Source organism: Peromyscus eremicus, chromosome 1 (genome assembly GCF_949786415.1).
Source record: "Peromyscus eremicus chromosome 1, PerEre_H2_v1, whole genome shotgun sequence".
NCBI classification, from domain to species: domain Eukaryota; kingdom Metazoa; phylum Chordata; class Mammalia; order Rodentia; family Cricetidae; genus Peromyscus; species Peromyscus eremicus.
Window position 1 is genome coordinate 73,006,267 of NC_081416.1, and position 13,359 is coordinate 73,019,625.

Here is a 13,359-nt window from a genome sequence, read left to right on the forward strand (position 1 = left end):
CTCAAGATCTGTCGGGGTGGGCGGAGCCACCCAAGCAGCATTTCTGTCTGAAGATTTGTATACATTTCCCATGGAAATGGAATGTTCTGTAAGTCATGCCAACCCCTCTCTAAGGCCTGGTTAGAAAGAAGAGCACACACTTCTCCAAGTACAAGCTTCACAGTGGACACTGTAGAACACTGTGCTAAGTACTTTAAACCACTGTAATCTAGGACCACAAGCTTTTCTGAATTATGCACTTGCTGCCCAGATTTAGTTATCTGTCAAATCTGTCTCAATTTACTGTCTCTAGTTTTCAGTAAGTCAATCTCCTATCAGAGTGAGATGTTTCTGGGGGACACCCACCTTGCCATACTCTACCACCTCTTACAGCCCTTGGGGTTTCTTCTCAGCTGCTCTCTTAAGCCTGAATCCTCCCCAACTGTCTAAAGACTTCTGTATTCTTAAGCTGTGCCTTTTAGATTTGGCAAACATCTTGTTTTTTTATCCCAGGCTCTAGAACCAATACCTAATGAGCAGAGGTGCCCCCATCCCTCTTAGTTCTTCCTCACCACCGTGACTGGTCCACTCTCCCTCCACGTCACACCCGAGGACTACCTCCACCATTAGAGGTGGCTCACCCTCCACGTCACACCCGAGGACTACCTCCACCATTGGAAGTGGCTCACCCTCCACGTCACACCCAAGGACTACCTCCACCATTAGAGGTGGCTCACCCTCCACGTCACACCCAAGGACTACCTCCACCATTGGAAGTGGCTCACCCTCCACGTCACACCCAAGGACTACCTCCACCATTGGAAGTGGCTCTCCCAGCACAGCCTGAGTGAGGGCTCACACATCGTACCTGTGAAGTGTCTCTGCCACAGTGACAAAGCAACCCAGAGAAAGGAGGACTAGGAGGGCCTTGGACTTCTGATTGACTTGTGGAGAACAAAGGTGGTCAACCCACCGCTTCAGAACATCTGCACATTCTTCAGAATTTAACCGAACCTGAGAAAAAGGTCCACGTTAGAACAGAAACATCCTACTGCTGTGTTGGAAGGCCTTGCTGGTCGGAGGTTGCTGTCTATCATGGGGTCTATCAAGTTTTCCAAAGCTTGACAACATGGGGACTCCCTCCCCAGGGAAACTTCCTGCTCTCTACCTGCCCTTATCTGAAGAATGTCCCTGGGCCGGAGGACTGACTTTCTCTGAAAGCTGTGTCTAAGCCTGGATGCCTGATTTATCTTTGGCACGATCGTTGGCACAGTGCTCTGGTAGAAGCCTCCCCTCCTGCACATATGGTAACTAAGACTTGTACTAGGAGCTCTGCTATAGGACCCTGCTGCCACTAACCCAGCCTTATGATAGGAGCCTGCCACTTAATGCAGTTCAGGGTTTGTCCCCAGGCTCCCCAATCCTATACATTTCCTATACTCTGGGATACAGCTGAGCTGATTCACAGAAGTCATGTTCCAGGGAAGAAGCAGAACCACAAAGCTACAGAGAAGTGAAGTGTGCTTCTGTGAAACCAACAGCCAAACTGTTCTACCGCCCAGAAGCTGCTGTTTATCACAAGCTGCAGGGATCAGCACTGGGGCCTGGCTGCACCAGACCCCAGCAGACAGGAGGTAGCTGTTTCACCTGACTGCCACCAATGCAAGCTGTTCTCAGTAACAGCAGCAGCAGCTAATACCCATCAGAGGTAGAACAGCAAGTAACCACATGTACAGCAGCTTCGCAGGGAAAGAGCAGAGGCTCAAACTGAGCTTTTCTCCTAACTGCTCAGGATACCCACTGGAAATGCCTACCTTTGCAAGCCATGCTGCCCGATTCCACTCGCCATATGTCTGCAGGTAGCGGCAGGCATCCGCAGCCTTGTCTATCAGGCAGAGTAACTGAACGCCCTCTGGAAGACAGAAGAACAGCCCCCCATCTGACCCTGTAGCGCTCTCTTTAACAAATCATTAAAAAGTAAAACTCTATTTGACTTTAGTCTTATACATTTTATATGGGGTGAGCACTCTTAATTATTTCACAAGAGGAGTATTCAACCTGGCCCTAATGGGAAGCTGTTGAACTGAGTTTTAAAATAAACTGTTAGTACAGAGCTCTACAATGTTACTCTCAAGGAACCAGGGTAGTGAGCATGAACACTTTCCAGAGCATGCATGGGGTGGAGCACCTAGCCAGCCCAGGATTGTGGGACCTTTGCCCACTGTCACTACAATCGTTAATACGCCTCATTTTATGCTTAAAATGAGCTCTGCTTGTGTGCCTGTGGTCGTCCTACACACAGCACTGGTTTTCTGTCGCATACACAGAGATCTGTCTTCACCAGCCCAACCCGGCACTGACAGAGGCGGGGGGTGTGTGGGGGTGGGGAGTGCCTCCTTACCTGCCAACTTGCCATTGGCGATCATATTGGTTGCCACCAGCTTGATGGTGCTCTGAGAAGGGCCTGAGGAGGTGACAGTGGTGACCAAGCAGGCCTTCAGTGAGTCACAGTAATAATGCTGGTTGTCTGCACTTGTCTCCAACAGCAGCTGCACAGCTCTGTCTGTCTAGAGAGAGAAACACCTCCTCTAGTTATGGGACCGTTCTCTTCCGACAGAGCCTTCTAAAATTCACCAGGCGGAATGTCAAAGTCTGCGGCCTAAAGGCAGCATTCACGTTCAGACATACTCCTGGATGTCTTACCACCATATACAAAACCAGTTGAAGTCCTGCACTTTAGCTCTAAGGCAGGCATAAAGCCGGCCGGGGGCAGAGCTGCTGGGAGGAATGTCCACTTCAGCTGTGCACCACTAAGTGCAGCAAACCAGACCCAACAGCTGCTCTGTCTGTTTCGGAAGCTAAAGCTGCAGCAGGCTAGCCACACCACTGTGCTGCCTCCCGGTGTTTGGTGGTGGTATTGTTAAAGGAAGCCTATGTGTGCAAAGAAGGACATGCATTCAAGTGGCTATATACGTACAGATGCAGAAGTGAGAGTATGCGTGCACAGCGATGCTCTGAAATGTCAACCAAGTAGCAACTCCACGAAGCATCAAAACTGACATACCTGACCCAAGAGAAGTAGCTGGTCTGTGCACTTCCTTGTGTGATCATAAGTTGACCGTTTTACTTCCTGCAGATTAACTCTTTCTAGTTGAAATTTCTGAAGTAGGAAAGGAGGAGGAAGATGGGAGGAGGAAGAAGAAAGAGAGAAAGGGACGGAGGGAGAGAAAGAAGGAGAAAGAAAGAGAGGAAAGAAAGGAAGGAAGGGAGGGAGGGAGGGAGGGAGGGAGGGAGGGAGGGAGGGAGGGAGGAAGAAAATTTAGTTTGGACTATCAAACTTTTTAAGTCAAGTAAAAATACTGAGATTTACTGAAAAATGAAGTGAGCAAATTAAAATGAACCTTCCAAGTCAAAAAATTTAAGACAAAAACCAACCTTTCGTGTGTGCATTAAAAACTCAGTGTTTATAAGCTTTCAGAAAATCAGGCTTTTCATAAAACATTACATGTGGATTTTAAATTGGCTCAAAAGTTTCCCAAGTTTAAGATACTGAGGGAAACTTCAAAATGAAGATGCTGTCTGTGAGTAAGGCTTTGCTCAAGAACGCAGCAGCACCTGGAAGTACGAGTTTTCACAGAGCACATCGTAGCAGATATCCAGTGGGTTGTTCAGCCCGTCCTGTGGAGCACTGTCCTTGGTTACCACTGTGTCCTCAGACTTGGCTTGGGACAAGCTGTGCAGGTAGTGGGCCGCCACTGTCCAGAAGTGCAGCTCTGACTCATCACCATAGAGCCTGGGAAGAAGGAAAGCGAGGCCTCGTGAATTCACACTCCAGGGCCTGACCAGGCTGCCTAGAAAGGCCTCAAGTGCTAGAAACAGTGTTCCACGTCAGAGTCCCGCAGGGAAAGCGCAAAGCAGTGGGCTCTCTAGCCTGGTTCCTGGGTTCCCAACAGCACAGGCCTGACTACACAGTTCTTCACATCCAACAGCTCTACAGGCCTGGTCTCCCAGTATCACTGCATTTGGGTATCAGCTTCACAGTAAGAGCTTCTGGATAAAGTGTCAAAATAATCTGCCAGTTGTTCTCTGGACCATGGAGGGAAATGTCTTCATTGTAAGTGACTCTGCTAAACACTAGGAAAGTACAGGTGATTGCTTTTAATGGTAACTCATCAGTGTGTTTATGAATATATTTTATTTATTTATTTATTTATTTATTTATTTATTTATTTATTTATTTATTTTTGGTTTTTTGAGACAGAGTTTCTCTGTGTAGCTTTGGTGCCTTTCCTGGAACTCACTCTGTAGCCCAGGTTGGCCTCGAACTCAGAGATTCGTCTATCTCTGCCTCCCGAGTGCTGGGATTAAAGGGAGCACCACCACCGCCTGGTTTATGAATATATTTAAATGCATAGTTTGTAGCTGACATTGTTAAAGCTGCCTAGAGGTGAAAGGCTTTGCAGTACAGCCAGCCCAGATCTCATGTACGATGTCACCGGATTTCCGGTTTATTTTCCGTTTCCTAAATGGATTCTAAGTCAAATCTAAAGGAGGGGCTTAGATTTTTAAAACATGTCAGAGTTCAGTTGTAACTTTTACAAAGCTTCAATAAAAGAAGCAAGTTAACTTGAAATGATCTCTTATGCAACATGTCAGAGAGCATTACCTGGAAACAAGGAGGCACCTCTGCAAGAGAGTGAATTCGGGATCAAGTAGGAGTTTCTTTATGTCGCTGCAGACAGGAACCCAGAGGGAGGCAGGACAAACATTGCCAACCAAACAGAAAGTAAAGAGATGAGTCAACAGATGTTCAGGATTTAAGAGCAGTCCTTTGTCTTGGCTCCCAACTCACACAGAGGAAGGATGCTGTCAACCAGCCTGAGCACTAGGGGCCAGGACTCGGTTTGCAGTCTTGGAACAGTTTACTGGACTGCAGGAACAAGGATGCCACTGCCGACGTTATTCTTAAAGTCCACAGTTTCCCAATGAAACGCAAACGTTAATCTTAGGAAACTGAAGACGAGTGAGGAATGGTTTTGAAATCGCCATTCACCATGTACTTGTTAAAGATTATTATTATATATGGCAGGCTCTACACTGCAAAAAAATGCTCTATTTCACCAAGAACTTCATGTGGACCCCTATTTTCCTCCTCCCTTTGCAAAGTAATTCTCAATATTTATTTTTAAATGCTCATGGCTCTAAGAAACGTCGGTTTCTTAACCAGCACTGTGCACTCACAGCGCCTGGTAGAGGCTGTCTTCAGAGTCGCCTGCCTGTGTTCCCCAACACAGCTCCATGAGGCCTTCATGATGGAGCCTCACCACATAGAACTCCTGGTCCTGATAGAGCACAGCGGTTTGAGAGCTCGGAGCTGGGTGGAGATGGATACTCCGTCCCAGTAATTACTAAGTTAGTCCTTCGAGCAAACAAAACTACAAAGAGGAACAAACCTACATCAACAAACTGTCTCTCGGTGGGCCACTGACACTCAGGAAAACAACTGTTTGGGTTTAAAAAAGTCAAATTAAGTCTCTTTCCTGCATTCTTCTATGAAACACAGAGTGCTTACTTGGATAACGCATTCAACTGTTCTTGAAGGAGAGTCTTTATTTCTTCATTTTCTGGATAATCACTGTGCAGAAAAAAGATTGAATCATTCATTGTTTCTGCATTTACTGCCATGTATTTCTTTACTGAAGAACATTGTGTTAATAGAGAAATAAACCTTTTATAACCTCTGGTTAAAAACTTGGCTACAGGTGGAAGTAGTAACAAGTGCCTGGGACTCACCGGCCATATTTATGGCTGTCTTTGTCTTACTGAAGGGAAACAAGGAATGTTTGAATAGAGAAAACCGAGATGTCCAAACGAGGAGAAAACTGTTTAGCTGGCTCTAAGGACTATCAGGGTTAGGTCCTTTTAATGAAGAACCTACAGTGAATGAGGACTAAGGTGCTTCGTTCCTTCTGCCCTATCGAATGACCATTTGTTTCTCTAAATAGATAGTTCTTAGGCAACAGACACTTACTGCCTTCAAAACAACAACAAAACCCTCATCTCACACCAACCTGGGCCATCTATATACGGTAAGTTCAGTAAACTGTAGTAAATAATCGCTAGGTTGTTTTTATGGAGACTTTTTGCAGTGACGTAGACACTGATTTAGAAACACACTTGGCTTCTGCTTTATGAAGAATCAGGCCTGGCCCCAAACCTCTAGCCTCTCTCAGTTCTCTTCACAGTCATCTTTTTCCTCTATCATGACGCACCCCTGTGTGATGATCACCCAGGCCTGAGAGCATCCTATGCACCTGCAGCTGCTCTTCTCACTGACCCCTTCTGCAAAGGGCCCATAGTGGTGGAAATAGGGAGAAGAGGAATCCCTTTACTGTCTGCCTTTTCTTGGATTGCTGTTAAGGCTTCATTCCTTCTAATCTCTGGACTGTAAACCACAGCTCATTTTCATGGGTGTCCCACAACCCCACGTAAACTGTGCACAGAAAACAAAAATGAAGTAACTTACATGTGATAAATGTCCAACGAATATCGCCCATTCCAAGGCTGGTGTAGTAAGAAGGCTTTCAAGGCAAGGGAGGCCCTTGGAACAAGGAGGTATGGGCACCACACAGGCTCTAGACAGCAAAGGAGTGCTTCTCAATAAAATGAACTTTTATACCTCAACAAAGCCTCAGCTATAGACCACTTAGAGGGCAGTCAGAAGAGACCAAAACCTACACCCAGTACACCTGGAACTCTATTCCAGAGTGGAGATTTTCTCCACTCAAGTTTGATGAGTACATTCTCTTTCTCCTTTTAATGTTTAAATATCTGGAATGGTACAAAGCTCCGTACTACTGAATAAAATACTCAACGTAATGACTCAACACACACCGATAACGCTTATTTTAAAAAATATTAAAAACATTTACATTTACCTGCATTGTTTGTACCACCAGATCTGTTTTTCTGAGACTATTAAACTAACGTGGTTCACCCACCCATCAGGAGTTTGCTGCTGAAGGGACTGGGTGACCTCTGGTCTCTGGCATTCCCATGAGTCCTTTATGAAGTCTTTTGCACACAGGGATAACTTCCTAAAGCCCCCAACATGCAGCAGTTGCTTATTAGGACACTACAAAACAAATAAGAGCTGGCTGTTTTCAACACATTCCAGTGGAAAGAAACAGGACCAAAGGCTCTGCTACCTAGCAACTACACACAGCATCTCCCTCCACTGGGCTCCCCACTTTGACCCACTGCCCAGGGGCCCACAGGCTCTCACTACCCAGTCTCCTCCAGCTCCTGTGGAGCCTTTCTTCCCTGGCCTCTTGAACAGACACAAATAGTTAAAATGGCCCAAATATATGCCAGCCTGTACCATCTAATATGTCACATGCATAGCTACGGGGCACCTGAAAGATGGCTAGCATGATGAAGAGGACAGAAATTTAACAAATCCAGTACCTGACTCAGTCATTATGTACCTTCTAAGTAGATCTGGAGTGACTCAAATACATAGCTACTGCTTACATGAAATGTTATAAAATCTAAACAGGGCTCAAATATTTCTGCTGAAAATTTGTCCTCAGAGTTATAGCTATCCCAATTTAGTTGGCCATACAGATAAAATAACAATAAGATCTTGAAGACTTAGTGCTTAAAAAAGGTAAAAATATCATTAGTAATTATTAATAAAGATTATACCTGAAATGATAATTTTTATATATTTAAGTTGAATAAAATAGTTATTAAAATCAATTATCTCTTTCTTTTTAGTTCTTAAGGTGTTATTTCTAGAAAATTTAAAGCAACTCATATGACTCATTGTGCTTCTATGAAGCAATGCTGCTTTAGCAAACATCCCATATGTCAAATAAAAATTTAATTGGCGATAAATACTGTGCACAGGCTTTTTAACTTGAGAGTCAGAAAAGGTGAGAAATGTTTCTACTACTATGTTTTCACACCTGAGAGTTACTGTTGATTCTATAAAAGTACCTAAAATACTATCCATATTCAAAGGTTGCTAGTTACTCCCCAAATAGCTTGATAATTATGTTCTTTTTAAAAACCAGAGTCTAGGAGCTAGGGATCCAATACTGTTGTGTGCTTAGAAAGCTTGAGGCTCTGGAGGCAACTCTTAGAACCAGGGGAAAAACAGAAAGACAAACTTGGAGCCCAGTAAAGGCTCCTTCCTCTGTACCTTCCCGGGGAAGCTGGTGCCCAGCAGTGATGGTTCCCCATTACTATGTTAAAATTCCACCTTTCTGGTTGAGGCTATACCACTAGAGACTGAACAGGAGTAATGTTTTTCTTTTTAATATTAGTAAAATTTTAAGTATGATGGTGTAAACCCTGGTTCCCAGAGAGATGTTTATTTAAGTACAGTGTACAAGGTTACTATGATGGACTCCAATTCTGTAGTCAGCTCAGTTTAGAAGACATTAAAGTAATGATGGAGCCTCTTAGATTCAAATTTTAAATCAAAAGTAAAAAAGTTTCTAGATACTTAGATTTTATGTAACTACTTCTTAGCTTAGAACTAGCAACATTTTTTGTTTGTTGTGTTTTTTAAATATCACCCTTGGTATTCCCTAAATTTCCCTGGTAATTCAGGTTTGACGTGTTTGCTTCTGCTTGTCTCCCTGGCGAGGGGGTCCTGACACCTCTGCAGAGCTGACAAATGACTCAAGATCAAGTGGAGGCAACAAGTGGCTTCTACTGGTGGCAGTCTCCGCTGCAAAGGAAGAAGAGCTAGTGCCCCAGCATAGGGGGCAGGGGGAAGAGAGAGACAAGAAGCAGTGCACAGCACACCTAAGTTACAAGCACCCCAACTAACACCAGAAGAGCTAGTGTCCCGGCATAGGGGGCAGGGAGTAGAGAGAGACAAGAAGCAGTGCACAGCACACCTAAGTTACAAGCACCCCAACTAACACCAAGAGCATCGTGGCAGTGACTCCGGCATGGTCGTAAAGTGAGGACACATCTACAAAGCCTCAGTCTCTCAAGTGCCAAATCATAAGTGATTCTACAAAGCACAGGCAATTTGAGTTGAGTCAATAAACAAATAAACACAGCTCTAAGACACTTTCCACAAAGCAGACAGCCAGGAGTGTGCATGGAGGATGTGCCAAGAGGCTCCTTGGGGCTGGGAGTTCCTGGCCTACCCCAGTTAGGATCAGAACTATTGCTGCTCTCTGAAAGTGCATTCTAAAGATGATCTCACTCCGAAAGACAAACACTGCCTTTTAAAGAGCTGGATGGACATGCTTGAAACCTTCTTATTTTTTCTTTAGGAAAAATAAGTCATGCATGCAGTTTTTGTTTTGTTTAGTTTTTTACTACGTTTTTAATTTTTGTAAAAGAACAACCTCAAAACCACCACACAAAAAAGGAGCAAGATAGTACAATCACCTAATTTAGCTTTGGTTGATCACATAATAAGTCACAGACAGGACTGAAACATCATAATACACAGAATCACTCACTGAGTGGATCTGTACTAATACACAATGCAGGACATATAAATCTTTGCTGTGGATGATTGATTGATAAATAAAACACTGATTGGCCAGTAGCCAGGCAGGAAGTATAGGTGGGACTAGCAGAGAGGAGAATTGAGAGAACAGGAAGGCGGAGAGGAGGAGACACCAGCCTGCCGTCCAGGGAGCATCATGTAAAGGCAGCAGGTAAAGCCATGGAACACATGGTGACATACAGATTAACAGAAATGGGTTGAGTTTAAGAGTAAGAGCTAGACACTGGTAGGCCTGAGCTAATGGCCAAGCAGTTTAAATGATATAAGCGTCTGTGTGTTTATTTTATAAGTGGGCTATGGGACTGCTGGGGCTTGGTAGGGCCCGGAGAGAAAAACTCTAGCTACAAAGTTTATTATTGAAAAGCCATTAGATTCATGTTTTCCCAAGAGTTCTCTGAAATGAAGCAGCAGTTGCCCTCTGTCCAGCTGGCCACAGTCTGTGGCAGCAATCACCCTCTCAGGAGTACACCCTACCTGTTAACTCCTGCTCATCCATTCTGAAACATGTAGACTTCATTGACATCTCCAGGACTCTGATACACCCGTCATCAGATGCCAAGATCACCTTATCTGACGTGCACCAGTCCACATCCAAAATTCGAAAGGTCACATTTCTTCCACTTCTTAAACTGCTCACCATCTGAACCTGTACAAATGATTGACAGAAAGTAAAGTTCCTGACTATTCTGGATTAAACGGTCAGAGACTGTGTGGCAGAAGCCCAGAATATGTCTGCAAATGAAAAGCCTCTGGCAGCCCATCTCCCACATGCAGTCTGCACCTCACAGGTCTCCATCACAGCGATGGCACTAAAAAGTCAATCCATCAATCTGTCATGCTGTCTCACAACAGAAATACCATGAGAGCAAAATTCTCTTATAAGAAGCTGGACATACTTATTGAAGATTCCGTTTCAGAAAAAGTGGCAAACAGAACCAGTTTCCATGCTGACAGCTTCCTTTGCTTCACCGTCAGGCTGCAGGGCTGGGCCTACCTCTTTAGTGTCCCACACTTCAGCGCCATCATTATACATTGCTATGAGCTTCTGGTTTCCTTTGCCAGGAGCAAAACGAATCTTCCTCACCCAACTTCTGTGTGTGGGTATTCCTCTGAGGACAAAGAAATAAAAACACCAACATGATATGTGTGTGTGTCCACTATTTCTGATCAGGTGTGAGGATGGGAGAACCATTTTACATTCTTGACACACTGGACAGGTAGGTCTGCCCACTGATACCTGTTGGAGTGAGGTCCCAGGGCTTCTGCAGGGCTGCCTTCAGATCGGGGTCTAATATTCTGATCAGAGTCTGGCTCATGACCAGTCTTCCTCCAAAGTTTAGACAGTATGGGACTCAAAGCTCCAGTTTACACTCAGGTTTCTTGGTCCTATTTACAACTGTAAGTTTCCATTTGAAAAAAGAATTCCCTTGGCTCCTACCTGGATACTCTGCCTTTCAAATCCCAGAAGTTTAAATTTCCATCCATATCTCCAAGCACTAAGGTATCTCCTTTCCAAGCGATGCAGGTAATGCTGCCCATGCTACCCTAGAAGCAAGAGCAACAAAATCACCCATGAACTTCTCGACTGAGTCACCATTAGAACAGAAATATTTCCCTGTAATGATCACAACGAAACAATAAATACATTATTTATAAAGCACTTACTTTAGTATGAATGCCATCAAATCCTAAAACTTTGAACACTGAAAGAGCCACTGCATATCAACTTCAACTGTGCGGAACAGGACATTATAATTTGATGGACATTCAAATTATCCATTCAAATGGACATTGGGTGTGGTTATCCAAACTACATCTATAGAGAAGGTGTGTCTTTTAGGAAGAAATACTTCAGGAAAAAAAAAATTTCAGGAAGAAAAAAATCAACCACAGTAGAGAGCCCACTCTAATTTATCTCATTGCAAAAGGTTATATAAGTCTATCCCGAGGGAAACTCAGTCACCCTCTGTGTATGTAGTGGTTTGTCCCCTAGAAAAGAAGCCTCAGCACTTCGCTGGCACGGTACTGTGGGAGGGGAGTGTAGTGGGAGACGCGGCAGAGGCACAGGCTGGATCAGAGGCCCTGTGCTCTAATGCTCTGGCATCAGACTGCGCTGCCAGGCCCCAGCTTTACCTCTTCACACCGCATGGTTGGGCATGTTTATCTAACCTTTCTGTGCCTTGGGCCTACTGTTGGTGGAGTCGGGTGCTGGTAGTAATTCTATAAAGCTAAAGCCCTGAAGGCAATGTCTGCCACACTATAAATACACAGTTTGAGACAGTATTAAATAATGTTGTCACTCTCGCTTCACATTTACAGAACAATGAAAGTATTCAGAGGGGTCTCTATGGTTAGGTCAGGAATGTGCCAGTGCTTGACAAAATGACCAACTGCCTCCTTGGATATTATATAAATCCTGGTGAAATCCCAGAAACTAAAGAAAAACAGAATTAAAACTCATTATTACAATGAGCTTAATAACAAAAACAACTTCCATTAAGTACATGAGATTCTGTGTAACATGAAACAAAGCTCTCAGAAATTATTTCCATTTCTCAGAAATCTGAATGGAATGTGAGTTTGCCTTTAAGTTTACTTTGTCTTGACTATATTCACATTTTAAATCTTACTTTCCTTTTCACATTTAAAAATGAGAATATTATAGGTTAAATTAGCCCACAAATCTGTGTTGCTGTATAAATTCAACTGTGCAGACATGCGGACCCCCTCCTGTGGAGCTGAGGAAGCACACAGGTGCTTCTGGAGGGCCTGCTGTGCATTCCCTGTGACTCTAAATACCCTCTGCAGAGCTCACTGTGCCCTGCTGCTGTGGTGCCCCCATGCCAGGCAGATGGACAAACAGCAGACATTCACTGTATCAGTCTTTCCATTTTCAAGATAAAGGAAGCCACTGAGGAGTACACATACATACAATTAAAAATATGCCAAGTTTTCTCTCTCCTTCTATCATTTTCTATACTTCATAGTTTGAGGGCCAAAATCCAGAATGAAAATTTCAACTCAAAATCAATGTTTAGAACTTTACATTTGAAAGAATAATAAGGAAAATACTGGATCGAAAACAAAATCCTTTTCCTACATACTACATTATAGCCACTGGGAAAAAAATTCAGCTTCAGAAAAAGTAATAAACCAAAACCAATTCTCACATATATAGGTATCAATCCCTTCCCTAAACATAATATGCTTTGAAATGCATACCAATTTCACTAGAGGCTGCATGCTTACTAATACAGTCATTCCTCCAAAGATGCACATTCATTTGAAAGAAAAGAATTCAGCAGAATAAAGAGTTGTTATACCCAGACTTCAAGACCCCATGAAATAGAGGTGACGCCTTCTAAGCTGTGTGGCATGACTACCTTGAAAAAGGCATTTATAGGACCAGAGTTGGCCAGTGCTTAGGTGGTAGTCTCCAAGCCTGACAATCAGAATTTGAGAGTTGAGATCTATAAGGCAGAAAAAACTGACTGCTACAAGTTATCCTGTGACTACCACATGTACACTGTAAATAATAATGTAATACATTGAAAAACAAATACACATGTCCAAAGTCCAAAGCTTTTCCTTTGGTTTAGTCGGAAGGACTGTTATTTTGAGTTTTTGGCCCCTTGACATTATAATCTCAGTGTGAAGCAACTGCAAAGTGAAGAGACCAAACTATCTGTAGGTAACTCTGTAAGAGACCAGATGACATTGTTCCTGGGCTTCTAAAAGAGGAGCTATGTGGAGGCTTTGGGTGCACAGTAGGGTCTCCCAACGTTTAGCAGCATTAGCTATAACTACTTTTCTTTGCACACATTTAAAATTACTTTCCT

General features: G+C 43.7%; 1 protein-coding gene across 1 annotated transcript in view; it reads right to left on the bottom strand.

Moving 5' to 3' along the window:
* Wdr11 (WD repeat domain 11) overlaps positions 1–13,359 on the bottom strand; it is a 48,575-nt gene that overhangs the window by 2,134 nt on the left and 33,082 nt on the right. The window contains exons 17-27 of the mRNA XM_059265894.1: positions 10,959–11,065; positions 10,515–10,629; positions 9,995–10,166; positions 6,506–6,614; positions 5,552–5,614; positions 4,646–4,711; positions 3,595–3,772; positions 3,044–3,139; positions 2,381–2,546; positions 1,794–1,891; positions 848–993 (exon numbers count right to left, since the gene is read on the bottom strand). Coding sequence (XP_059121877.1) covers positions 848–993; positions 1,794–1,891; positions 2,381–2,546; positions 3,044–3,139; positions 3,595–3,772; positions 4,646–4,711; positions 5,552–5,614; positions 6,506–6,614; positions 9,995–10,166; positions 10,515–10,629; positions 10,959–11,065 — 1,316 coding nt within the window. The remainder of the gene's footprint in view (positions 1–847; positions 994–1,793; positions 1,892–2,380; positions 2,547–3,043; positions 3,140–3,594; positions 3,773–4,645; positions 4,712–5,551; positions 5,615–6,505; positions 6,615–9,994; positions 10,167–10,514; positions 10,630–10,958; positions 11,066–13,359) is intronic.